At 40.0% G+C, this 27,422-nt stretch overlaps 4 protein-coding genes across 6 annotated transcripts in view; 2 read left to right on the top strand and 2 right to left on the bottom strand.

The window, feature by feature from the left end:
- The window catches only part of ube3c (ubiquitin protein ligase E3C), a 29,558-nt gene extending 24,844 nt beyond the window's left edge, over positions 1-4,714 (bottom strand). The window contains exons 1-9 of the mRNA XM_006795057.3: positions 4,579-4,714; positions 3,907-4,021; positions 3,723-3,776; positions 3,013-3,087; positions 2,416-2,562; positions 2,169-2,284; positions 1,903-2,060; positions 1,191-1,344; positions 104-324 (exon numbers count right to left, since the gene is read on the bottom strand). Of these exons, the coding sequence (XP_006795120.1) occupies positions 104-324; positions 1,191-1,344; positions 1,903-2,060; positions 2,169-2,284; positions 2,416-2,562; positions 3,013-3,087; positions 3,723-3,776; positions 3,907-3,972 (991 nt within the window). The 5' untranslated portion in view covers positions 3,973-4,021; positions 4,579-4,714. The remainder of the gene's footprint in view (positions 1-103; positions 325-1,190; positions 1,345-1,902; positions 2,061-2,168; positions 2,285-2,415; positions 2,563-3,012; positions 3,088-3,722; positions 3,777-3,906; positions 4,022-4,578) is intronic.
- Positions 4,715-10,358: 5,644 nt separating this feature from the next.
- Positions 10,359-13,283, top strand: mnx1 (motor neuron and pancreas homeobox 1). Its single transcript, XM_006795058.3, has 3 exons — positions 10,359-10,932; positions 11,598-11,758; positions 12,478-13,283. The coding sequence occupies exons 1-3, from the start codon at positions 10,437-10,439 to the stop codon at positions 12,763-12,765; spliced, it is 945 nt and encodes a 314-aa protein (XP_006795121.1). The 5' UTR covers positions 10,359-10,436; the 3' UTR covers positions 12,766-13,283.
- Positions 13,284-14,938: 1,655 nt separating this feature from the next.
- On the bottom strand, positions 14,939-25,922 carry nom1 (nucleolar protein with MIF4G domain 1). Of its 3 annotated transcripts, none has more exons than XM_006795061.3 (12): positions 25,395-25,922; positions 24,375-25,294; positions 24,157-24,269; positions 22,641-22,836; positions 20,533-20,856; positions 20,280-20,390; positions 19,845-20,015; positions 17,820-17,941; positions 17,592-17,724; positions 16,065-16,196; positions 15,855-15,964; positions 14,939-15,493 (listed from the first exon to the last, which is right to left on the bottom strand). In XM_006795061.3, the coding sequence occupies exons 2-12, from the start codon at positions 25,290-25,292 to the stop codon at positions 15,316-15,318; spliced, it is 2,508 nt and encodes an 835-aa protein (XP_006795124.1). In that variant the 5' UTR covers positions 25,293-25,294; positions 25,395-25,922; the 3' UTR covers positions 14,939-15,315. The 3 variants fall into 3 exon arrangements, with proteins under 3 accessions (XP_006795124.1, XP_035765526.1, XP_006795123.1); XM_035909633.2 differs by having other exon boundaries at positions 25,400-25,922; XM_006795060.3 differs by having other exon boundaries at positions 24,375-25,921.
- The window catches only part of lmbr1 (limb development membrane protein 1), a 39,477-nt gene continuing 36,801 nt past the window's right edge, over positions 24,747-27,422 (top strand). Inside the window, exon 1 of the mRNA XM_006795059.3 lies at positions 24,747-25,721. Within this exon, the coding sequence (XP_006795122.1) occupies positions 25,659-25,721 (63 nt within the window). The 5' untranslated portion in view covers positions 24,747-25,658. The remainder of the gene's footprint in view (positions 25,722-27,422) is intronic.

Raw genomic sequence — 27,422 nt, 5'->3', positions numbered from 1 at the left:
CCCACTCTATAAATCAGTCTCATTAACACACAGAGGAATGTACAGGAGAAACAAGTACAGCACAAGCATGAGCCTGTGTGTTCAGCTCTAAACTCCCACTGACCTAGGCGGTTCTCCCCTGCAGAGAGGACAAAATAAAACAGCCATGGTGCTTGGCTCTGTGCTGCTGAAGAGGAGTCGATCGTGGCCTGAAGGGAGCTCAGGAAGGCCTCGAAAGGGAATGAGTGACGGAAGTCTGATAGTGCCGGGATAAAGAAGTGAAAGATCTGCTCAGTAAACGGAGCAGAGATGAACTCCTCGGTAAAAGCCGCAAATACAAACTGCCTGTAACATGACAGACAAAGCAGATATTAGTACACTGTGTGAAATCCTAACAAAATAAAAATAATATCAAAATACTGTTTGCTCATCGATAAATTAACTAAAGTATGGGTTGATTTAACATCTCCCTGCTCTTTCTACTGTGTGACCTCTCCAATATTGTCTCTCCAAACAGTGCTGCTTTGTGTAGCCTGGTCACACACATCTGGCGAGCCAAGTCAGATAATTAGCTGTTAGAGCCAGTATGTACACAAGTTCCTCTCACTCCCGTCTTGCTTTTCTTCAAAGAAGAAAAGAAGTCCTCTCGTCGTTTGTTATTAAGAATGTCTCAAACCAAGAGGCAAACAGGCTGGTATTCTGCACTCCAGCGAGCAAGCAAGTCTGGGAAACTTTTATGGCTTGTTGTAAATTGGTCTGTGAAGCAATTACTGCTTCACTATTGACAAGAGGGACAAAAACTGGTGTAGTTTGTCTGATTGGTTTAATGGATGATTTTAAAAGAATTCAACAGAGACAAACACCTTCTGTTCCTGCTATTATGCCGCTATCGTCTCCACTGTTTACTGTATGTGCCGGGCGTTCGGCAGAATTGTGTAACTTTTGAGACAATTCCTTCAGTAAATAGTTAAACAATACAGGGCAAACTAAGTTTTTTGAATGCCACTGCTTATTGTTTTAGCTTACTTTCCCAAAAAGTGAAAATAGCAGCGCTGTCTTCTTTTTTTTGGAGATGCATGCACTAATTTCTCTAAAACTGTCCTTCAGACAATCATCATTGTACGACAAATACTAGCAGGTAATCTTTTAGGGGCGTCTTCCTTGTCGCATCCTGTGCAAATGTTCCTGTTCTCCTGCTTTGCTCACTGTACCTTGCGCCTGTTGTGCAGGAGGAGTAGGTAAAGTGCAGAGGTTTGAGGATGTGCTCCAACAGTGTGCTTGCCAGGGGGATAGTGGGAGCGTCGCTGTACTCCAGACTGGAAGGGAGCCTGTGATTCACAAGAATATACAGCGACCTGTAGTATCCTGATGAGAGGACAGAGAGAAGAATTAACACTCAAAATAATGATTTGAGAAAACACTAATGTAATTACGTATTTAATATAAACATATTAAAAAAAGAAATCTTCCTGTTTGCAGTAACTGAAATGTTGTAAAAATGAGTCCCTTAAGCCTAACATTCAGGCTAAAAAGTAGGATTTTTTCAGTTAGTTTTTCAGATGTAATGCTAAAAAATGTTTCGTGCAGACAACAATGACTAACTTTAAACCGTGCTTTTGAAATGACTCATACTTCTGGGAAATCGTCAGTACTTGAAATACACTTGACTTGAATGTAATCCTGTACCAGTCACAACATGAACTGCCCTGTACTGATAAAAAACACTGACAAAATTATATTGACACACATTCAAGATCTCTGCACACCCCTTATTGTTTAATAATTTGGTCTCAACAGGTTTATTTGCACCTATGCTGCAGGAATCTGTGTGTCACTGACATTTCTTTTCTTTCCATAAAAAGAAGGAAAAAAATCCTGACCGCAGACTCACAACAGAGATAAGAGTTAAGCCAGTGAGCTTACCTTTCTGTACCATGTAGTGCAAAATCTGCTCGAGTAATGAAGCTACATTATTAGCATCTGGAATAACGGGAAGATAGGTTCTCTCTGTAGAAAAGATTTCTAGCATTCGCATGGGAACTGCAACATTTAAACCGTCATCCGTGCAGCTCTGCAAGAGTCTAAAAGACAGGAGAGAGCGACAAGAGTGATAATGGCAACTTCTGTTACAGATATCCCATCAGCTTTTGCGTTTATGCATCTGTAAGAAAATTATTTATTTCCAATACCTGCAGCAGAAACCTAAGATCCTCTTGATCTGAAACACGCATGTCTTCTTCTGTGGGCCAACCAACAGCTTCACAAACTGGCCGTTGTGCTTCACCAGGTTCTGGCACAGCCATATCTTTATCAACACACAAGTAGACACAGTTTTGGTCTTTGGCAAACACAACTTTTTAATATATTAGCGTCTATTAAATCTATTGATACAACCAAAGGGCCTAAGGCTTGGGTTTTTTTTTTGTGTATTCTCACCAATCTATGGGCATCCACACTCTGTCTGTAGAAAAATATTAATTGTCTTGATAAGAGGCAGAGACCAACGCCATCCAGGGCGTGTTGAGCTCCTCCCGACTGCGTCTGGCTGACACGCTCGTCAAACTTTGCCCGCTGTATGGCATACTGGAGAAAGAAAGTCACAGGTCACACACTGTAAACACTCTGTTTGAGCAGACTTGGTACAAAAACAGAAATGCTGCTACCACAAATCAATACGGTTCCCAAAACAAGAAAGAAAATGTGATCACCACATTTGCATTTTCAGAGAAACAACAAGATGCAGCATCAACTTCTTTTAAGTAAGGTAACACAATATCATTGCTGTAACTGTCTGCGGACCAACCGACTTCCTGATGAGATGCAGAAGTTCACAATTTTGCCTAAAGCCACATGTTTATTTCTGATCTTTGAAGCCAAAGGACGAAGTTAAGGTTGCGAAAAAACTTGCCATTTCCCACACCATCAAATAGGCAGTGTCATTCATTAGCCAGCTGCAAGTTAGAGGGTTTCACATGTCATCGCATGCAATGTCACTAGAATTATGTAATGTATGAAATGTGCTTGCAGACATACCTGTTTTTTCAAGTCTTGGTAGCCGCGTACGTAGGACTGAATAATGATGGCGTTCTTCAGTCGTCTTCTTTCATCCTGAGCAAATTAAAGCACACACAAATTAGAAACTAATTTGCTGAAGACTGTGGACTACATCCGTGCCCAAGAACCGAAAACACACTTCTTATTGAAATGCTCTGGCATGACCTTAAACTGGCCGATCAAAACCCTCCAATTAAAGCAATTGTGCAAAGAAAAGTGTGCCAAAATTTACGAATGCTTGATTGCGCTACTTGCTGCCAATGGTAGCACAACCAGTTATTAAGTTTAGGGGGCAATTGCTTTTTGACATACTATATGGACGGATTTGGATAACTTTCTTCCCTTAATAAATGAAATACCTACTTTAAAAAACTGCATTCTGTAATTTCTTGGGCCTTTGTTTAATATTAATCTGAAGCATGTAAGTGTCATATACGGAAAAAGAAATCAAGGAGAAAAAAGCTTTGCAGCATTACACTAGTTTCAACGTCATGCTGACTGTCACAAAGAAATGTGACGTTTATATTTATGAACGCAAACAAATATACTCCTTTTTCATTAATATTTCATATTTCTTTGCAAGACCAAGCTGGGTGAAACAATGAAAGAACTGACTTTTCAAAATTGCAAATAGTATGAGCTGCAAAACTTTAAAGGGCACAAACAAAAGACTTCAGAAGAGACATTACTTCTCTTTTCCGTCTCTCTTCTTGAGTGCGGTGCAACAGTGATGCCTTCTCCTCCTGAAAAGCAACAAAGACAATTATAAAAATGCAACACAACAACACGTTTTAACCCCATCTGTTAAGCATAGAGCTATGTGTGGTTTGTTAATGGCAGCAGATGTATTCCCAGTTTTGAGATGCCACTTACCTTTTTACTGGCTCCTCCAAGGGACACCTTGGGTCTTGTCTTGAAATCTCCCTCAAAGCTGAACATCGTTAGATTTTTTCCATGGACTGGCTGACTCGAAGGCTTACTCTAATTTCTGAAAGAGAAAATGAAACAGACCAGTCGTGATGACTTGACTGCCAACTTATAAACAATTAACTTCGGCTAACAGTTTCTCCGACCACGACACTATAAAGCTACGTTTGCAGGCCATAATTTTTAGTAGCAAAATTAAACGATTATGAACAGTCAAAGCGGACAACTGATGAACAACATCACAGGAGGTCAAGTTCAGCCAGACCTTCAGTTTGAATGCAACAATAGTTAGCTAACCGGTTAACTTAGCCGGTTAGCTAATGACTCAGCAGCTGCTAGGGGCTTTAACAAGCCTGCTTCCTCTAAACGACCCCAACAATGAGACACCATATTAAAGCTCATTTATTCATGACATGTCGCAGCAAGGACAACGTATGTGCAAGCAGCATGATTTTGTTGACGTTAGCAATGCAGCTAACTAGCAGGGCAGCTAAACGCCGAGGCAGGCTAACTTTCCGGGGGGGTGTCTTCCTACCCTACCCGCATGTCCTTTTGACATCATTTCTTTTGAAGGACACACATCTGAGAAAAATAAGCAGCAATGTATGAATCGTTTACCTTCGACTTTTGAGCTAAGAAGTGAAACAGACACTACAACACTGAGAAGGATGTTTACGTTTCTCCAAACGTCAAGTCTTCTTTTCCTGCTCTCTCTAGAAATCAACACAACACCGGAGAACAGCCTGCATCCGCTTCCTGCAAAGCGAGGCAGCTGACTGGACAGAATGTCTGTCAATACCGTCTCTAAGACCCGCCCTTCTACTAGAGCCATTGAGAAGGTTCTCGGGCTACAGCGTGAGTGTGTGTTTGGGTTGAATTTGTCATTTTGCGAGGACCTTCGTGTAAAAGCACCGAAAAAAACACCATAACTTTTAACCTGATGAGTCTGGGATAGATGTTTAGATTATGGTTAGTGTCCTGTAAAGTAAGGGAAACATGAACCAAGGTTATTAAAGTTAACTAAAGCTAACCATTTAGGTAATTAAAATAAACAATAAAACTTAGACTAAGGTAAGGGCCAAAACAAATACAGATTATTAGAAAAAATAATATGATTGGACAACACTGAATTTTTTTAAAGCTTTGGGCAGAGTGAAAGGCAGAGTGGCAGGTGGAGATGAGTGTCAGAGGTGATTTGTGACAGAATGATAGCAGCATGAGTTAAAGGGAACATGGTAGTGAGACCTCCTGGGGTTTAATGTTTGGAAATGGTTGCACTGATGAAAACACAAGACACTGAGCTGCAGCTGTTTAGAACTGAAGATACTAGATTTACCTTGGGAGTGACAAGGATGGACAGGGTTAGAAATTAATATGTCGAAGGGACAGCTCTGGTTGAGCAGTTTGGAGACAAAGAGAGGAGAGGCCAAGGTGGTTTGGACATGTGCAGAGAAGAGACGGGTTATGTGGACAGGAGATACTGGATAAAAGATGCTGAATTTTGAGTTGCCAGGTTTGGAGGAAAAAAGGAAGGCATGCAGAGGGTCAGTGTGATGAAAGATACTAGGGATGGGGTGAGATGTTGGGGTGACCTCTAATGGCAACCAAAACAACTGAATGCAGACAACTACATGGTAAATGATATCACGTGCAATAGAAAAATAGCTGAAAAAAGTTCATTTTAAAAAGTGAAGAAAAAAATTTAAGGAGTGAATTCACTGACTGTGGAAACTTCATGAAGCAGGTCACTGAAACCTGAGGAACCCTGAGGGCAAAAAGATCAAAGAGGAAATATCCTGAGTGTTAGTCTTTGTGAGTTTGGTCATATCTGTTAACAAAACCAGCCTGATGAGGCATTGATGCACATGTTTATTTATATCTGGGATGCCTGCATGCCTGTGAGTCAACTGATTTCATCAGGTGTTGTGTTTATATTGTAATACCTGCTCTGAACTATAAATCATCCACTTATCTAATTCAAGAGGTGTTGGAGTCTGTATACCCTGACACGGTACTAACAGTGAGGCTGTCATGGTCCTTGGATTTTTTTTGACACAGTGTTTTAAAGCTGTGGACTTGCTTTCCATGTGTTATTCTTGAGCTTTTGTTTTAATAGTTCTGCATGATTTTCATGGTTTTAGTTTGTTTATATTTTTTATTTCAGTTATCCTGCCTATTTTCTCCTTATTATAAATTATTTGTCTTCATATTTGTTTATTTCCTGTTTTATTTTGGTCATTCTTTGTCTATTGTGTATTTTTTAAGCTTACTTCTCTTGCGTCCTTACCCTGATTTAGTTTAGGTGTGTTTTGTTCCTGTTAGACCTCAGGATGTCTGCATATATTAAAAGACTTTTTGTATTAGTTGCCTGTGAGTGGTCCTGTGTCGATCGCCAGTTTGGCTCAATGGACTTCAGAAACACCAAAATAAATGTTTGTTTTTTTGTTAGACATTTATACATTTGTTGATTTTAATCCTGTTTTGTATTTTTTTTCTCTGGGACTTGTACATACATGAAGAGGGGAGGGGAAAAAAGACTTTTGGAAACACATGGAAAATGCGATAAAACAGAGGAGAGTTCTGCTTTGAATTTTATTTTTGGTCCATATATAGGCTTCTGATGACCTCAGCCCTGCTGCTATTCTAGTAATAGTGTTACTGCATGATTGGTCATTGAAACTGTACTGTGCTTATTTTTATCTGAGCTCAAATGAACTCCCGGAAAAGTAGATTTTCTACAGGAAAAGTACATTTAAATAACAATGTTGACAACAATTTCCAGTAATTTGGCATGCACTTTTTTAATCTTATGTTTATTTTTGAAGAAATACCCTTTGTTCTCAAAAAATACTCAAATTAGTTTTACACAAACATGATTTTTGTGAATGCGTTACAGAGGTCGTGTTTCTTCTACACTCTGTACCTCTGTGACCTCACACCTGTTTTTTCCAATATCAGTGCTTTCAATAATCAGAAAGGCTAACATTACTGAAAATGTCAGCCTAACATTCATAATAATAATAATAAGATTAAATTCTTTTAGTAGAGTCAACAGATAAAAAAGATTCTGCGCACATGGCACATAGATCAGATTTGCTTTTTGGGTTTTTTTGGTCAAACTGTTGAAATGCACAAATTTTTGATATTAAAAACCAAGTGTTGCACATTTGATATGAAGAAAAAAAATATTTTAAGCATTTAAATTAAAAATTGTAATGAAACCTAATTTTTCCATTTAGAATGGAAATTCTACTTTGAGGACCTTTCATATATTTAGACAAACTTTTTGATTCAGCTGATTTCTTTGAAACTCTGACAAATTTCGTGTGGAAGGTGAAAGATAACTTTAATACACAAAAGGTCACTGTCGATGATTATTAATGATAATAATACCATATGATTCAATTCCCCTAACAGAGTCAACAGAACGTGTAAAAGGGACACGCAAGACTCTGAATGTCATCATTGTTTTAATAAACAAAGAGCAAAAACCTCCCCACTCTGAACATTTCATAAAACGGCACAGTGGCTTTGTGGTGGTTTTGAAAAGTGCACATGCAGTCTGAGATTGAGGTATTTATGAGAGCCGTTAAAGACAAACTATACAGGTCGCATGAATTGACTTAAAAAGATGATGTTGTATTAAAATTATGCAGGGAGACGCCAAATCCGAAATCCGAAATTAAATAAATTAGATTTAAGTTAAAGAAATAACGTGTAAAGTGCTCGAATAATGAATATTTTTAATGCTATTATTATTTTTTAATATTTATTATTATCATTTATGATGTTTGTGTTAAAATAACAATCACGAATTAAAGGTCATAAGAAGCTTCCTGTCGTCATTAGACTGGATAATGAGTGTGAACATTGACAATAATTGTCGGATGTCGATGTGGATATAATTGTACTAAAATATATATATATGACCGTTAATGCATATCATTATTGGAGTGGTAATAGAAGTACTGCCCTTATGGCACATGTCAACAAATTGCCTGCGCCTTCAGGCTCACCGTGTAACACTTTTGTCTGAGACGAAAACCTTGATATCGAATTTAGTAAAGGGGTTGAATCCTTGGTGTTATTTTAAGTCGCTCACTCGTAATTGCAGTGATATATCTGACACCGATATCAAAGATTTCCCTTAAATAGAAAAAAAAAGTCGTGGAAATTGTATAATCAGTATAAAATTCGCGGTTTTGCCAGTTTGAGCGAATTCTGCATTTATTGCGTTAAAAGAGACAGGGCGGGTTCCTTTAAACCGCCTTTTCATAATGAACACATTTACCAAAGGTAATTAATATATAAACTATCTCGATTTGTCACTTTGATTTGTATTTTAGTTAATTGTGAAAGTAATTACGGAGCAAATTAACAGCTTTCAGGAAAGAAAAGGGTTTTAGGGTCAGTTTCCATTGGGCTCCTTATTAATTTTCTCTCTCCTGGATGTGATGAAAAGGAGCTATAAATCTGCGTGATCGGCGAAGGCCAATACTAAATGGCTCCATATTTCACCGCTGCCTTAATAGAAATATTCATGTGGGCTCCTTAATGAAATTAAACCCGTGGTGGGGGACAAGGCGCAGAATAAGAGTCCGGCTGTTGTAAAAAATCAGACAGAAGGCTGATAAAGTGCGTTTAATCGCTGAGGAATATGCAAAAGAAAACTTGTGTTTCGGCAACTCGCATCTGCTAAATATTCAGAGGTGGAGATGTTAATTAAACCCATGGCAATATCATAATAATTTTAAACCACCCTCTTTAATGCCTGCTCAGATTGAACGAGAGTTGCGGTGGGCATCTGGACCGGATATTTGGATTAATTTTTTTTTAATGCGCTGTTTTCAGAAACATTTTGGTAAAACATTCACAAGTCAATACATTCGAGACTCTAGTACAACATCTTCACATCATCAACATCTGCGCATTTTTCGCAGAAATGCTCGAAGCGCATTTGATCGTCTCCCCTCTCTCATACCTCCTCTCTCCTCCACGTTTCCACTCAGGCCCGCGTCCCACACATCCACATCAATCTCTCCCTTATCATTCTGTAATTGCTCGTGATCATCAAGGTCCACAATTAAATGGCGATCCTTTACTTGAAAACTACCCGGTGACTTGTTGATTTCCCCCGAGCAAATAAACGTCCCAGGAGCGCGGTTAGCTGATGAATTGACAAAAACTAATCAGCTTTATTGGTAGACCAGTTAAGGGCAACGGGGTGTCAATAATTCTCATTTTGACCTCCTCTTCCATTAACTTTAAGTGGCTTATTAGACCCACGTCACCCGGAGCCACGGGCCGATTACATCTCTCTCCTCATCACATTTTAAGGCTTTCAAAAGCAAAATTTGTCGATGCCTCCTTGTTGATGTTTGATGTTTGAAAAAACATCAAACCATCTGTATTATTCGTCACAGTTCAGGGATTCTATTTTTTAAGGTTACAATTAATAATAATTAATAAAAATCAACAACGTAAACGCTACAAGCAGAGACGCATGGACCTAATTAATTCAGATGCATAGCGCCATTGTAACGTGTAGCTGTGCGTCAGTCACCTTCAGGTTTTGGAGCGACAGAAGGAGGGCTTTTACTTAAATTTCCCTGTTGGCCTATGTGGCTCACTTTTGCGTATGCAGTTTTTTTCTGAATTTAATGGGTCACTGTTGTCAAGACAGCCACAAATCACTTCACGTGTAAGGTCTGAAAATTGAGTTGGTGTCATAGTCCAACTCGACCTATGCGCTTCGTAATATCCCCCCTTATTATCACGGCTATCGTAAGTATGTTTTGTTTTGTTCTGCTTCGGCTAAACCATGTCCCGTCCTCAAATGAACCATGAAGCATGCAGGCCCAAAGACAGAGCTCACCTCTGGAAACAGGGAATTGTTCTATTTTTATCTGCTCTTGCAGTAGTAATGCGTGTATTTCGCTCAATTCTAAGAAAACAGGGATTTTAATACGTGGTTTCTAATGAAATAATATATTTAAATATAAATATATATTTGCTGTCTTTCAAAGTTAAACCAATAGCCTACTACCAGCTCACTTCTAATCGAACAAGGTCCTGGATTTTATAAATAGTCACACTGGAAACATGCCAGCCTAAACCTGCTGCTGAAGAATTGCGCATATAAGCAAAATTAGCATCCAGCTGACCAAAAGCAGAAAAATATTTCAAAATGTCTGCATCGTTTTCCCCCCCAGTAATGGCAATATTTTATGGAAACAGTAACTCTGCCAGCGCCGTGCTTACAGCAGGGAGGCTTTGTTGGGTGCGCAGTGACGCTTCGGACAGCCCCCTTCCAGAGGGCTGCACCAATCGCCTCCTTCTGACAGGAATTAAGTGTGACACGGAGTTCCTCTCACACACTCCGGATCCCATCATAACTTTTGAGAGGTGGGGAAACGGCTGTGGCTTCTCCTTCAGTCTGAGCAGCAGAGGCGAGAAGGACGCGCACCGGGTCACCGATGGAGAAATCCAAAAACTTTCGCATTGACGCGCTTTTAGCAGTCGATACACCCAAGGCGCAGACCTCGCCGCTGGCGCTTGTCACTTCCCTGTCTTCCTCCTCCTCCATCCCATCGTCTGGAAGTGTGGCAGCCGCGGAGCTGACCACCAGTGCCGATTCTTTACGCGCCGACACGCCGTCTCCGCCGAGGATTCCCACCTGCGGGTTGATTCCCAAACCGGGTTTCCTCAACAGCCCGCACAGCATGGTTGGATTACATCCTCAGAGCACGGCAGGGATTCCAGCACAGGCTCTCTACGGTCATCCCATGTACACCTACTCGGCTGCTGCGCTTACAGGCCAACACCCTGCCCTGTCCTACTCCTATCCACACGGCTCTCATCACCACCACACCAGCGATCCCATTAAACTGACAGCCAGCACCTTCCAGCTGGACCACTGGCTCCGGGTCTCCACGGCCGGGATGATGCTCCCCAAAATGTCTGACTTTAATTGTGAGTAGCAGTTTCATGACACAATATTTTGGCAATTTCAAATCCCTCACTTTGAGTAAATCCCCCAAATATTATTCAGCCCTTGGTTGTGGTGTAGTCTGCTTTATGTCTTGTTTAACAGAATATCTTGAAGAGTAAAAATAATGCTGGCCTAGATGCCCATAAACTGTGATTTAACTTGGAAAAAAGTTAGATTTGGGAATTTCTGGTGCACAATTTCTATCAGATATTATCGTCTGAAGGGAACTGTGCGTGACGCACTGATGCTTTTTCATAGAGGAACTAAAATGGACAGATAATGGACAGTGGGAAAGTGGCAGAGGAGTGTGAAACCCACAGTCGACATGCTATTTGCTCACCAGATACTGCCTTTTTGTTTCTGCTGGTTTTAACAGATTTGCTCAAAACTGGGTGGCAAATAGCGTGTCTGTGGATGTATTGATGGCGAGACAAGCTTGCTGTTTGAGAGAACAAGAACGCATAATAAATAGCCTATGCTGCCGACTCCTCTTTTTTTCCCCAAAGTATCCTCTACAACACAAACAGTTTTAATGTGATGATTGTGAATATTTGAATATGATGGCTTGCTTTACATAAAATGCATGACAGAAATTGCTGAATGTGTGAAAGCTGACTTCTTCTTTTTAATATATATATTCATGCAGCTCAGGCGCAGTCCAACTTACTTGGAAAGTGCCGAAGACCAAGAACTGCATTCACGAGTCAGCAGCTGCTGGAACTGGAGCATCAGTTCAAATTGAATAAGTACCTGTCAAGACCAAAGCGCTTTGAAGTGGCCACCTCCCTCATGCTGACAGAAACTCAGGTAAAACATGACTGCACGACAGCACACACAGATTACACACACACACACACACACACACACACACACACACACACACACACACACACACACATATATATATATATATGTATGTATATATATGTATATATATACATATATATATATATACATATATATACATATATATATATACTAGAATTTTGCAGAATGATTGAAAGAGTTTGTGTTTAGTATTTGATATGAAAAAATATTTTCTAGCATATATATGAATGATAACTTTAAGTTATGATAACTTAATTTTTCAACTCGTGTTTCTAAACCCTCAGAATGGAAATTCGGCTTTAAAAAAATCTTTTAACTTAAAAAAAAAAATCGATGTATGTACGTATGTATGTATATATATATATATATATATATATATATATATATATATATATATCGATTAAAGCTGATTTTACTACATTCTACAGATTTTTTTGCAACACTGCATTACATTTCAGGCGGAAGGATGACTGCAATACCCAAAAGGTCAATGTCAGGCGCACGGGTGACTTTTACGCGCCAATAGCACCTTCATCCGTGTGCTATTTTTAGTATTTTTGGAGAATTTTATGAGTTCATGCATAGGCTAATATTGCACATTGGGTGTGGTAGAAAATGAAAGGATACGGAGAAGTTGACAATTTGTTGCCCAAGTCTCCTTCACACCAGTTTAAATCATTTATTTTGCCCTTTTCCAGGTTAAAATCTGGTTCCAGAACAGACGCATGAAGTGGAAGAGAAGTAAGAAGGCAAAAGAGCAGGCCGCCCAGGAGGCCGAGAAGCAGAAAGGCTCCAAGGGCGGCCAAGAGAAATCAGACGGACTCGAACAGTCGGATTATCACAGCAAGACGGACTCCAAAAATGGCAGAATAAGAGATTTCAGGGACAGTGACGACGACGAAGGCGAAAATTTCCTGTACAACTCGTCAGACTGCTCTTCGGACGACGAGAGGAATCACAACAGTGACATAAGTCCGCAGCCCTGAAGCTTGGAGCAAAAGGGCGAAGGCAGCGTTTTCCATTTCTAGTGACTCTGGGGGGGCTTTCGCTGTAAAATGCAGTTAGATGCATGTAATCCAACCTCTAATCACCTACTTGGAATTGTGGAGATTTTTGTTTTTGTTATGAAAATAATAAAATGTAGGTCAAGAATAGACCCTCGTGTCATAAACAAGCAATAAAGCAGAAGATTTGCGGTTTATATCGTGCAGCACCCGGCTATAGGTAAAACTGTGACGTAGCCTATTGCATGGTTATATGCAAATGCTGTAAACTGGCTCAGGATTTTGCAATATCCACCTGCTGTGATGGTTAGTTTATCAGCAATAATCTTTCAATTATATCCTATCCTATATCCCTTACACTAAATAGTGGCTCTTTTATTTTTGTTCTTTGTGATGTTTTACTTCCTCGTTGCTATATCACACTGGAAAAATGTTATGTTTATTTTTCTATCTGTATTTATAAAACGTACATATAATACATCTTACTTATAATACATCTGCATGCTAAATTATTGTTTAGCGTCTTCGCAAACAATGTGAAATAAAGTGTTTTGGTTTTTTTTCCTATATAAAACTATTTTCTTTCTTGCAAACGCACTCCCTCTGATTTATGATTTTGCTCGCAGTGTGTTTCCGGACAGAGGCTTGTGTTTTCCTCCTTGCTCTGACAGGTCGGGTCATGGGAATTACTGTTAATAGCGCTGTCAGATCTGTGCAAACGTGCAGTGTGAGCAAACAGCAAGGAGGCAGTCAGACGGAGGAAACATTTCACACCACACTAGCAATGGGCTCGTATTAATAAAGCGTTTTAAAGGCGTGTTAAGCGACAAACTTGGCTGCTCAGGCACTATTTTCAGTACTGAAATCATTCAAACTCATAAACTCAGTTTAACAAAATATAAATAATTGACTATTGACCTCACAGGATGCGCGTTTGTGGAAAATGGGCAGTATTGGTGCAAATATTTTGAGCAATAATAATTTAATAATAAGAATATATTCTAATCCGTGTAACATCTAAATTCCACGAGGTGACAGCTATAAATTGTAAGCATAGATCATATGTGTGTGTGTGTGTGCAGGTCAAATAATCTAGCGCCTGGTTTTTGGTGAAAATGAGTGGACATCCTCAAATCTCACCGACTGCTAATGAGTTGATATCCAGCCTGACCCTCTTTCAGACGAACCACGTATTTTATTAGATTATGTATATCTCAATTAATCCGACTTGGCCTCTGAGGCAGTTTAATAATCCTCGTGTGCGCGCTTTTACGCATGGGTCTCTTTCCAGAAACCAGGGCTAGCGGTGATTTGACGCGTTATCATTTCCTCCGCAGTCATCAGCGTTAATCTATAGCAGGGTCTCACTGATTATGTGCCATTTGTATAGGGATTACTGAAGGATCTGTTAGTTATCTTCTGCTGTTTGCTTTAGCAGACTAAATCAAAGTTCAGCTGAGGGTCAGACCCACACACCAGGTGAGGCTGAAGGAAACTCTCCGGCTCATGGTTGCAGACAATAGCCAGTGTATGGAGTGCACAGTGAGCCTATTGATCCCATTATCTCCACCTCAGCAGCCAAATTCTCAAGCTTTTCCACCAAAATTCTCAACTGACTGAATTGATGAAGTAATTGTGCTCTCTAAAATTACCTGAGACAGCTCGCAACATTTCCCCCGGGTGACCTTAGTGTCCGATTCCTGACCTCAGGGTAGTGCTCCGAAGTCTTGGATTGATTCAGGCCACACCAGCGGAGCTAATTAATAGGAGCAAGTATCAAATCTAGCAGATTGATGCTGCTATGCTTACAATGCGGAGAGGCACTGGTGTCAGCTAGCGAACAGTATAGGACAGATTCATGGCTCCAGGTCATTTCATTAAGGCGTGTAAACACCTCTCGGTTCTCTCTGCTCCTACAGCAAATATCAACAAAAGGATAGACATACACAAATATGCAGCAATCAGCCACGTTTAAGGCTGAAAAAGACCAGATTAAAAGTTGCTTTATCATGTGGAAGGTGTAAATAGACTCAGTAAAGCCCAGAAGAATAGACCCAGGTGACCAAACTGTGCAATATTAACTCTTGATGCACACTGCCTCCCTGAGGGCAGTCTCTGAAGAAAACGTAGACAGACTTACGCCAACACAAAACAGTTCTTTTTCCACATTAAGGAGTTGAAAGTTAATTTATTGAGGTTTTCTTTGACATGAAGGTACAGGACATTTTCTTTCATAACAAATATACAAGAGCATGAACATTATGTAGTTATTTATTACAGTGGATTACCCTTTAAACGCTGGTGTGTGCCTGAGGCAATCAATAACTTTCAAATGTAAAAATCTTTCTTTATTGTACAAAGACACACCAAGGCAAACTGGTAGATTTAACCACATCTTCATTTCCTTGTTTCCTTTATAAGTAACACAGTAGGTTTGTGTTTTTGTATTAAAAGGTCTTCTGTTGTTCCAGTTCGTTTTGTTTTTTCATCACAGTCCATATTAGGAGTTTTTGCTGTGTGCGTTTCTGTGTTTTACAGTTTTAGCTTTGTCTCTTTTGCCTCCATGGCTTTGGTGGCGAGTTGGGCACGCTCTGACAGCAATGCTGCTTGCTCTGGTGCTCCCTGGGACAGGACGCTCTTCAGGAGGAAGTGGTCAATGAAAAGCTTCAAGCCCTCCCTCAGCATTCCTAGCTTGGGAATTCCTGAAATCCTGGCAGAAGGGAAACAAAAAGAGTCACAGTTGACTTTCAAGGTGTGAGCTAATAGCAGTTTATAGAAGGTGGATGGTACAGCCATGTGGTATAGCTCTAACACAGCTATGCCCCAGTGCAGCCTCACATGGCTGCAGTTCTTAATTTTGTTTTTCTTGACAGAAGTGCACCAGCAGTTCCTGCCTACAAACTCTGTGTGATGTCCGACTGCACCGATGTGAAAACCATAGCTCTGGTGACTTTACAGGAAGAAAGAGTTCCATGCACTCTACAGAGACAACCTTTCTAAATCAAATGGAAAAAACCCTAAACTATCCCCTGCTATGTATGACATCACTCTCCTGATGTTGTGCAGCTCACCTTCCAAATATGCTGGCCAGCTCCTCGGGCTCAGTTTCTTTCAGCAGTTTGGTCAGCACCTGACGCAAGAAGCGCACCGTGGGCTTATCTAGTTCCCCAAACTCTATTACCTAAAGGCACAAACAGCAGAGGTTAATGCAAAGAATAGGTTTAAAGATTTAATCTGTAAAATCAACTAAATACATGTAATATATACATAATATTAATTACTTTGAGAATGGAGAGTGAGAGGCATTTCCTCTGAAGGAAGCAGGTGACCAGCTGGACCAAATTGTTAAAGGTGCTGCTGGAAAGGTTGGGCAGCTCCCTGAACTTGTCCCACAGGCTGAACTGGAAAGTCATCTATGAGAAAGGAGAGAGGGTTTGAAGGAATAATTAAATCCAGAAACACACATATCATATAGTACTGTGTAAAAGAACAGGAATAGTTCTTCAGGCTTCTTGAAGAACATTCAAAGCCCTTCTTTGGATATTAGCTGGCTTTTATTTTATTTTTCTGTCACGATGAACCCACACTGCTTCAATAATGTTGAGGTTCGAGCTCTGTGGAGGCCAATCTACGACCGATAGAAAAAACACACAGTGGGACATTATCTAGGTATGCGTTTTCTGCATTGACAGTGTGTTTGGGATCATTTTTATGCTGAGAAATGAAGCCGCTGGCAATCAGATGCTTTTCAGATAGTATTGTATAGTGGAGCAAAATCTAACATGACCCCTAACACCACTGGCTGAAAACCAGCTTCAAACCATTTTTTTTTCTTAAGAAGACGCCTTTTAGACACTGTTCATCTGCAGTATATCGTTTTTTTCTTAATGCCATTTCTTCTTTTGTCATTCACGTGTCCAGTTTACTTAAATTTTTAGGACACGCTGCACATGATGCCTAAGTTTTTGGCCAATAGCGTTTTGTGATTCACCCCATCGGTGCGAAAAGAAAACTATTTATAATCGTGTCAAACTGTTACCTTTGACATTTCTGTAAATTCTACTAATGACAAAGAAATGGGAACAAATTATGTGTTTCTGCTTTTTTTTATGCTTGAATGATTCATATGCAAGTTTTAAGTGGCTTAAAAACACTTACAAGGACTTGACTGAAAATGAGTGAAAAAGCAGCCAATGACAAAAGAACCCCCAGAAAGCTCGGAGAACTATTGCTCAAGATCACTGATTGATGCAAAACAGATAGAAATGAGGGATAGTTAAAGACTTTTACACAACACTATATCCACAATACTGTCATCAGTGATTACCAAATTAAGCACCTTAAATAACCGACTCCTCTAAAGAGATAACCCTCTCATCGAGACCCAGTTTACATGTGAAAAGCAAACATTCCCACCAGCTCCGTTCTGGAGCTCTTTGATGTGGACAATGGTCACCAGTTTCTGATATGAGCTGCTGGCCTACATGACAGCCAAGTAGGAAGTGTGGTCTCAACGCCATTGTTTGTGATCACAGTTTGAGTCAAATCAGAAGCCAGAGGTGTCAGAGGCTCCCACACTGCAGAGGTGAACTGCAGGCCACACACAGATCACACACAGTTTGAGAGACCGGGTGGTCGTATGCACGTGCCATGTAATTAAATCCCATAATGAACCCTTTTAAACTGATTATGCAAACTTATGAGACCTTAAAACTAAAATATTATAAGAAGGATTTACAGTATAATCTACCATAACCATTGATTGAACAAGCAGCACATGTCTTACATGGTTTTGCTAATAAGGCTACCTGGAAGCGACGGTCATGTGAGCAAAATTTCTCTCCCAGTATGACGTAAAAGGCGTTGAAGTTTTTCTCCTGGAGACAGCAGTCCATCAGAACATGAACAATCTCTCTCTCCTGCTTGTCCTTCAGACCCATCCTTTAAACATAGCAAATTAAAAATAAATAAAACTTTCAAATGGGCTAAACTACTCCAAAAACTGAAGAAAGAAAGAGATGTGAGACGAAACAAACCTCAACAGCTTCTCAAATGCATCCAGGTAATCTTCACTGGTCATAAGCACGCAGAAGATGTTCCTTCTGACATCGGTGTTCATCCTCTGTTTCCTGGCCAGCTCTAACACTTTGGCACTAAACTAAAACAAATAAAACAATGACAACAGTTATAGAACGATAAATGCTGCCATTACTGATGAAGCCATGCTTTCCTCGTACCTTATTTATTTGTTAATCATTGTCCCAACCATTGACTGTAGAAAACAGTCAATGGTCCCAACATAGCTGCAGGTTAAGACTTTGATGCAAATGTGGAAAATATATAAAAGGATTGAAACGGAGGCCTGTGATCATAGTACAGTTCCTGAAAATATTCTATAAAAAGATAAACCGGCTAAATGTCGGACTCATGGGAATGTTGACGAAAAGCATAGACGCAGAGTGGAAAGAAACTTGCTGCCTCCTTGGGGCCAACAGAGATACTGCTGCAGAAAAGCATTAATAAGAACTAAGTCCAGCCAACTTTGTGCAACTTGCTTATTTTGAGTGCACGGTGCTTAGAATAACTTGATTTTTCTGAGTGAGCAATACTAAACGAATTAATTCAACTGACATATGTCAATATAGATCAGCTGACATACATGACACATGCCAACTAACATATATGTCAGCTGACATATGTCATATGTGTAACTTGAACTAATTCATTTAGTATTGTAACTGATATATATTGACATATATCTCAGTTGAACTAATTCATTTAGTATTGCTCACTCAGAAAAATCAAGTTATTCTAAGCACTGTGCGATCACAGAGAACAAGTTCCCCTAACTTGGCTATCTCAAGTCAACTAAGGCAACGAGTTTGGGTACTTATTTTTTAAGTACTAGCAACTTATTCACATTTACAGCGTCCAAATATGCTTAAGTGAAAGGAGGAAAAAAATGTTATCTTAATTTGATCTGCCTAGAAGTGCACTAATGTTTTTTTAAGCACATGGCGAGGAAAATGGAAAAAAAAAAAATGGTGGCAACCATCAGGTGGTCAGTTACAGTGTCAAAATCTACACATTACATATTTGCTGCAGAAGGAAAATTTTAAATCCAGGAATTGTTGGAACTGAAAAAAAATCTATTAGTTTTCTTCTTTGAAGCGAGTAATTTAAAGGGTTTATTGTGGTAGCGTCATCATTGCTAGAATCTCCTCAGCTGTGCTCATGAGGAGGCCGTTCACTCCGAACATTGGGGTGTCCAAGCAAAACCTTGGGTTAGCACAAAGAGGCTTTATTGCTTCTTTATTAACTGTTCTCATGATCGAAGGAGCCAGAATGAAGTGGTGGAGCGGTTAAAATTCATGATAAACTCTGTCTCCTTTGCTTCTGCAAAGACAAAATTAACAGTTACCAAGTAATTATTCGAGGTAAATATTGTCTTATTCTGTTCATTGTCTTAACTGAACGCACACCCCAGTTATTAATATAGATCTTACAAATAATACCTACTGGATGTGAAGCTACCGGTAAAACTGGTTATATCCTTGGATGTGTGTTTACTCTAGGTGAAGCGATCCATTGCTTCATCAGTGAAGAACACGCCAAGGCCACACACGGAAGATGGAAAATGTCACCTTTGAAAGGATCTGCGGCCCTCTTAGACGTCAGATCTGCTTCAAAATGATGATCCTTATAGGAATACGTTTAATTTCTAATTTAATAATGCTTCTGTCCAACTTGTTGTCTTTCATTTTTTTGTCATGAAAAAAAAAAATCAATATCCACCCCTCATATTGATCAGCTTTTGCTAACCAATACAATAATTCTTCTAAGGCATTAAGACAAACAGTCATTCTCTGAAAATCAATCAGTGCCTCCCACATGTTTTTCTACCATTTTTGAACACAGCAGACAGCCACGTTGAATTTTCATGGATATACACACATCTGAAGCAGATGTCTCACACTAATCCAGATGTGCTCCAGGCTGCCTAATTTAAACATGAATGCTGCTATAATAATTTAATGTCTTCTGCAGCTCCGGTACTCTACCTGTCCTTGAGCAGGGCTTTGTTTTGTGGTTGTGTCCTCTTGCTTGCTGATCATGGGAGCGCCGCTCCACGATGAGCCGACAATCCACCAGCGGCCCACCTGCTCTGCTGCCAGGAGACTATCAAGAGAGACCCTCAGCTTCATGTCACTGCCCCCTGCGCTTCTGTGGATCTGAGCATCACAAGGTGTTAGCCATGAGAAGACTCAGCTGGTTAACACCAGTTATATTAGTTGGTAATATTGTGACAGGATTCCTGAAGGTGTGAACTATTAAAGTAGAAGTTTAAGTCTATAAAAGTGGTACTCTGGGGCCACCTGGTGGTATAAGTGGAGGCTAAAAGAATGATTATCATGTTTAATAGGATTAAGTTCAGGCTTAGACTTATTTTTAATAATGCAGGTAATAAAATAAAATAAAATATGGCTTTCACCCACCAGACTCCGCTGCAGCTTCCTCAGTCTCTCCACAGGCTCGGGATCATAGCCAGGGATCTTCCTCATGTCATTGTTTTTCAATGCCATCATTGTTTCCAGCATGAAACGCACCTGAGGACGGGTTTTCACAAGTCAGAAATGCTTCTAAACTTGATACATGGTTGAGAAATCATGACACAACATTGTGATCAGTTAGGAAATAAAACGTAATCTTGGTTTAAAAAAAAAAAAAAATCTGATCTCATCTCCCTACCCTGGTTTGATCCTGAAACTTCGACCCCATATCGCTGGCCTTGCGTTGGGCTTCAGAGATGAGCTCCTTCAGAGCTAGAGGATCGTCCTTCCTCAGGGCGAAGCCGACATTCCTCAGCACAAACAGGACCAGCTCGATGTCCTTTTCTGTAAATGTTCCCACCAGCAGTTTTAGGATGTCGAAGATGAGGACGGAATGTACCACCTGGAAGTTATACAGGTGAGCAATGATGGCGATCAGGTTGTCGCACTCTTTGCCTCCACTCGGGTTCTTGTAGTGCTCGTCAAACTTTCGTACAACTGTCTCCAGAAAATGGGCTCCTACCTGCAAAAGGAGACGATATATAAGATATGTGATCAACATGAGAGCAATATACAGCGCTATGAAAAAGTATCTGCTTTTTTTCTGCTTTCCTGAATTCTTATTTCTTTACACATACATTTTTCATGTGAAAGAAAATTTTATATGACAAAAACAACCCATGTGATGTTTCAGTTTATTTTGTATTTATTCTTTTTGTCCAAACCTACGCGACCCTATTTGAAAAAAATAATCACCCCTTCCTTGATAAATCTTGAATCTGTCCTAAACCAAATAACTGCTTGCGCCCCCTTTGGCACTGCTTTTCGAGCGTGAAAGGCTGTTTAAGCTCATGCCAAAACATCTCGATCAGATTTAAGTCCAGACTCTGACTAGGCCACTCCAAAACCATCATTAGGTTTTTGCTGGTCTGTTTTGGATTATTGTCCTGCTGCAGAACCCAAGCGTGCTTGAGTATAAAGGCATGAACTGATTATGGCCAGTGTGTTTAATCTCAGCAGATTAATGATTTAATAAGAGGCTGCAAATACTTTTTCACCACATTTAGTTTAGATAGCATTATTTCCCTTAACAAATAAAATCATCATTTAAAAACTGCATTTTGTATTTTACTCGGGTTATCTTTGTTCAATATTAACATTTGTTTGATGATCTGAAACATTTAAGTGTGGAAAAATATGCCAAATAATAAAAAAGTGCCAAAAATTTAATATATGACAAGGTTTATAAACAAACCCAAGTGTTTAAGCCAATAGCACATGGCTTAAAATATCAGCCTAATGTTTATAAAACTATATATAGTGCTACAGCAACTTCGACCAGGAGAAGTTGTCGTCAGGTGGTGTTCAACTATTATCGGGCGTTTCGACCCTGAAAAACAACAGCCTCAGGTCGTTGGATCAGCAGTGATGGCCAGTCAGTGCCCATCTTCTCCTGGTCCCCAGTTACCCTCCTCCCTCTTATTCTAGAGCCAGTCTCCAAAGTTCAGCCCAAGTAATCTCACTTCAACCAGGTTCCTTGTGAACCCAGTGCTTTTGCCCTGGACACTCTACCTTCCTCCTCTAACTCCCGGACCTCAGCTTGGACCATGTCTCTCCTGTCTTGGATCAGATTTTACCCATTACTGGAAGTGAGAGGATCCGAATCCCTGACGCCCCAAGCAGGGGTTGCCAGTAACTTCTCTCAATTTCAGCATACTTTCTGCTTGTGCCACTGATGCATTTGCATCCAGCTATTGTAGTGACTCCTGTGTCAGTCACCTTGTTATCAGTTGAGTCTCTAAAGAGCATTACAACCCTGCACATTGCCACGCTGAATTCCTCCACTATGGATGATAAACAAGAGTCTTTGTAGCATACCATGCTGGAATAACCAGACCTTGAATTTGCCTGGTAGGCCTGAGTTTAATATTTATGTTTTATGTCAATTAGAGAATGACGTAAACCAATCAAACTGACAGATAACAATCAGTGTTACAGATCCCCTTCCAATTTATTTAAAGGGTATTGCTTTTCAACTGAGATGTGCAAAAGAAGCTAGCCAGTTAGAAAAACAGCCTCCTGTAAATAATCTAAGAGCTGATGTGAATCAGGTCAGTGGTTTTTAGTTCTCACACACACCAGCAACTGTGTTAATGCTTTTATCCATGTACCAGATCTGAGCATCTCCACAAGTTTACAGGAAGTAAAACCAGCCTACAAGCCATATTTTAAATACCTCTGTGTCTATTTGAAAATTTCTGGCAGACCATAAACCTCAAATTGAGGGCTCAAAGGAGGCGCTCTTACCTCCAAGCCCACTGCATGATGGAGGATGCTGACAAGCAGGATGTGCTCCATCAGTAATCTGTCTGGCATCAGGGTCGGGGTGACGCAGGCCGCTAGCAGCAACTCTGTCAGGGTGTCGTTCATGTCCTTCCTGCTGGAGCTCATATACAGCTCCTCTAGCTGACCACAGATGGATGACATGTTGGGCTCGCTCAACCTGAGGATGACAAAACAACAATGAACTGTGCAGAATTTAAATAACTTACATTAGTTTTTCCTATGTGTGGGAATTTAAACTACCTACTTCTTTCAGTACCTGCATCTAACTAACCAGGTAACAAGCAAGAGCCTTCCACTGAATAATTCCTGAAGTGATTAATTAATATTTTATAAAATGTTTGTTTGCTTCTAATAGTTGGTTGCAAAAAAGTCTCTATATAAAACCTGGATTAAAATCCATCAAAATTACCCATTTATAAATTGAAAACCATGAGTAAGTATTACTAAACTAAGACAAACCACCTATGGCTCATATTCTACACTGGAGTCTGTGGGTGATAGTTAGAAAACACTTAAAAGCAAATAAAGTGCTGTATGAATTTGTGTAAAGGACTGAACGTGGGTTGTAGTAAATGGTTAGTGCTATACGAGTACCTGTCCTACCTATGCCTAAGATGAGCTTTGTAGGCTGCTATCAATATTCTCAGTTAGCTGTAGCCAAGTTTTACATTTTGTTTTTAAAAAGGGGGAGGGGTGTTTTTAGCCTTTATTGGACATAACAGTCAAGAATACACAGGAAAGTAGGGAGAGCAGGGGGGAATGACCCTCAGGAAATGGACCAGGTCCAAATTGAACGAAGTCCCTGCAGCCTTTCAATATACGGGTCACCTGCTCAACCAGTGGAGCTATAGCGTCGCACATCAGTTATTATTTAACTGCTTTAGCTGTTATATGTTGTTGGTCCAAGAAGTCAGAGACAGAAAATTCGTTCATATTTATGATCTAGGTCTCATTATTTTGGACAGTGATTTCAGTTTTATCATATCAATAGGTTCGGGCCCCCAGATTTGCTCAGTGTTTGCAACCCAGTCAGACCTCTCATGTCATCAGCTGCAGATCTTTTAAGCCTTCCCAGAGTTAGAAGGTGTGGTGAAGCTGCTTATAGGTACTGTGGTCCTGTTCTTTGGAACAAGCTGCCTGCTTTCATAGATTTGGTTCTTATATAGCACTTTTCTACTCTACCTGAGCACTTTATATATGCCCCATTCACCACTTTAAATTATTTCCATCTAACATTGACCCTCTGATGAATTCATCTGAGAGCAACTAGAGGTTTACATCTTGACCAACAATGCAGACTGAAGCAGCCAGTGATTGAATCACCAACCATCTGATTAGTAGATGACCTGTTCTACCAGACAATTACAGCCATGTATTTAAAAAAAAAAAAAAAAAAAGACCCAAAACAATTGATTCATATAATGAAATGTGCTATATAAATAAAATTCCCATTGGGGCATCAATTTCATTGTGTTACCTGTTCATCAGACCTTTCACGTTCCTCTTCAGTTTTTCTAGCTCAGCTTTGCGTTTATCATCTCCCATGTTACGCAAATGAGGTGGCACGTACTTGCCACTTGTGGAGGTGACCTTGACATTGTAAGAATTAGTTTATGATTAGAGTAATAGATCAGTAAGCAATATTATCTAATGAAGTGATAGAAACAATCAGATAATACATGTATCTGCACTCACAGTCTCTGTTTTTGTATCGGGAGCATCTGTTTCGTCTTCTGTTTCCCCTTCTTTTTCATCTTCTGAATCAGGCCCGCCACTATCATTAAGCCCCTCCTGGTCATCCTCCAGTTCCTCATCTTCATCCGCTTCCTCTTCATTAGACATGTCATCATCTTCATCCTCACCGTCATCATCGCTGCCTTCACTCGCCATCTCTCCTTCAGATTCCGGGTCCTCACCTGACCCCTGAGAGTCATCTAGCTTTTTAAAGTTCTCTTTGGCTGTTTCCATGTCAACATCATCATCTTCATCTTCATACAACCCCACAGCTGATGATCCAGAGTCAAGCACCCCAAGGATGTAATCAAGTCCATCAGCCACAAAAGACTGAGGGAGACTTTTTTTGTTTTTTCTTTTATTTAATCCAAGACATCGCTCCAGCTTCTTTATTTCTCTGTCCTCTTGTTCATTTGCCTCCATAAGCGCCATTTTTCTTGTTTCCTGAAGCTTATTGACTCGCTTGCCTTTCTTGGAAGGAGGTGGTGTCTCAGACTTGTCTGACTTGTCTTTAGGCTCGCTTGGATGCGACTTCGACCCTTCCTTCTTTGTTTTCTCCATTTTCTTTTTCTGCGTCTGTGGTTGTTGATGCTTGTCAGCTCTTATTTTCGGGTTTCCTTCATCACTTGGGGGCAGAGAGACGGTGTTTTTGCCCTCGTAGTAACTTTTCATTTTGGCTTTTTTCATTTTCCGCTTTTCCTTGCGTAGTTCCTTTCGGCTCTTCTTTTTCACAAATCTCAACCTCTGGTCACTCTCCGCTTCTTCCGAGCCACCTTTGCTTTTAAGGAAGACATCCACTGCCTCCCTGTACTTCTGTAACACGGCATCGCCTTTCTTCTTATTCTTCGTCTTACCTTTATGCTTCCAGTTCCCTTTCATTTCTACGAATTCAACGGTAGCTAGCTTAGAGATAGCTTAGTCTGTAAACTGCTACAAGCACACAAAATAAAAGAAACGGAACTATTCTGATCATATAAATACCTTACAATGCACATGTGCCTCCATGAGGATGACCCAGAAACACGTGACCTTTTCCCTTCCAGGGCAGCTGATGACGTATTTTATTTTGGGGCGGTTTTTCGGGGTGGTTTACGTCGCTCCGATGTAAACTGTCTTTAACCAGTCAGAGCAGTCTATGCAGAACAGTAAAGACGAAGCAGGAGGAGTTGCTACCCTGGTTGCTGTCAGTTGTACAGACGAGAATGTAGGGACTCAGTAGCTTTAATTGTTCTTGCAATATGAAGAATGGAAGAAGACGATGTGACTATTAGAGAGCAGAATTTCCACAGCCAAGTTCGGGAGTACATCGTAAGTAGCGGAGCGGCTAGTCGAGCCTAGCTCGCTAACGGTTGCTAGCGTTAGCTTCGCCTGTCAGTTTGACTCGGCAGTATTCGTTTAAGCTTGATATTGTATTTTAAGACCCACTTAAAAAAATGTAAAAAGAAACAATGAAATTTGATACCCGGTTATGTCACACACCAAGTTGGGTTTAAATATAAAAAAGCGCGTGAACCCGCTAATTAACACGAGCTTCCGTTAACGCTAGCTGCCACTAAGTTAATCACAGAAGGAGAACTTGGCTAACGCACTATATGATGTTATTTGGCATGTAAACATCCCCACGGTTAAATAGAGGTGACTGTAACTGTGGCATTGACAAAATGTCAGGGTTCTGTCTAATTCAAGCTTTATGTGTCGCATATGTTTCAAATCAGGATGAAGTGTTTATGTTCTCGCTGCTTGATGCTCCGTTTAAAAGTCGTACACGTTATTGCAGTTACCATATCATATTTTTATCGCATGATATTATCGTAATACTTGGTTTTTACATTTTATCGTAGAGTTTGGCTGCAAAGATAAGCTATACTTTATCTTTAAAGTTGGGTAATCTTTGTGTTACAGAAGCCACCATATAAAACGTAATCTGTACAAACTAGTTTAAATTAAAATTTAGTACAGAGTAACCATATCAGATTTTGACTGCAGGTTTATCCTGCTCACCAGATGATATTGATAATTACAGTGATATCTTTGTGGAAAAATCCATCTTCACTTATGATGTGTTTATTAACATAAGTTATATTATACAGTGGTTTATTGTAGTTTTTTTTAAAAAGATAGAAATAACAGGAAAAATGCACCTGCATTTGTCAAGTGAGGCATGAGGACTAATCATGATTACATTCATAGTCACTCGTCAAAGCTCCATTTTGAGCATAAAACCTCTGTTTAATATGTTTTTATTTTTAAACACAGTACCATTATTTCCTTTTTACCTCCCAGCTGTAAAAGGCTGATGGGGTATTATCATCACCCGAGTGGTTAGATGTTGTTGACAAGCAAGTGTGTGACTGCGACAACTCAAGGCGGTATAGGAGTTTGAAATTAATACTACTGGTGTAGCTAAAAATCTCAGATAAGTTTGAATGTCAGTGACCTCAACCTCAAGGTCAGAGGTTAAGTTGTGTTTTGAAAATCTTGTGAAAGCGATAACTTGAGAAGAAGGTGGCGTAGGATTTTCTAATTGACACCATACATGTATCTACCAGGAGGCTGAGGGGTAGCACTGGCGTTCACCAGTATCATCAGTCAATATCGGTGTAATGCCACATCCCAGTGTAGACCATTCATCCATTTTCTTCTGATTATCCAGTACAAGGGGCAGGGTACACCCTGGAAATGTAACCAGTTTGTCTCATATGTCATTCACTGTGTAATTAGGGGTGATTAAATCCCATTATATGATCATTTAAAGCCTTCCTGCTTTAGTAGAATTAACATTGTTAATGTTTTGATAGTTATATCTATGTATTTTATGTAGAAGACCATTTTGTTGACATGTTACAGTCTGTTGAATTTGGCAAATCATATAAAGGGGATTTGTGACAATGCAATATGCATGTATGTTAGGTTCTTATCGGAGAGATGTTTCCCCACTGCCAACAGTACATTCTGTCTTTCAAGAAACAATCTAATGCAATCACCAGCCATCTAAATTAAATTAGAGTT

Source organism: Neolamprologus brichardi, chromosome 9 (genome assembly GCF_056152115.1).
Source record: "Neolamprologus brichardi isolate AB-2024 chromosome 9, ASM5615211v1, whole genome shotgun sequence".
NCBI classification, from domain to species: Eukaryota; Metazoa; Chordata; class Actinopteri; order Cichliformes; family Cichlidae; genus Neolamprologus; species Neolamprologus brichardi.
The sequence above is the reverse complement of the archived record's forward strand: the minus strand, read 5'-3'. Positions and strand labels throughout refer to the sequence as shown.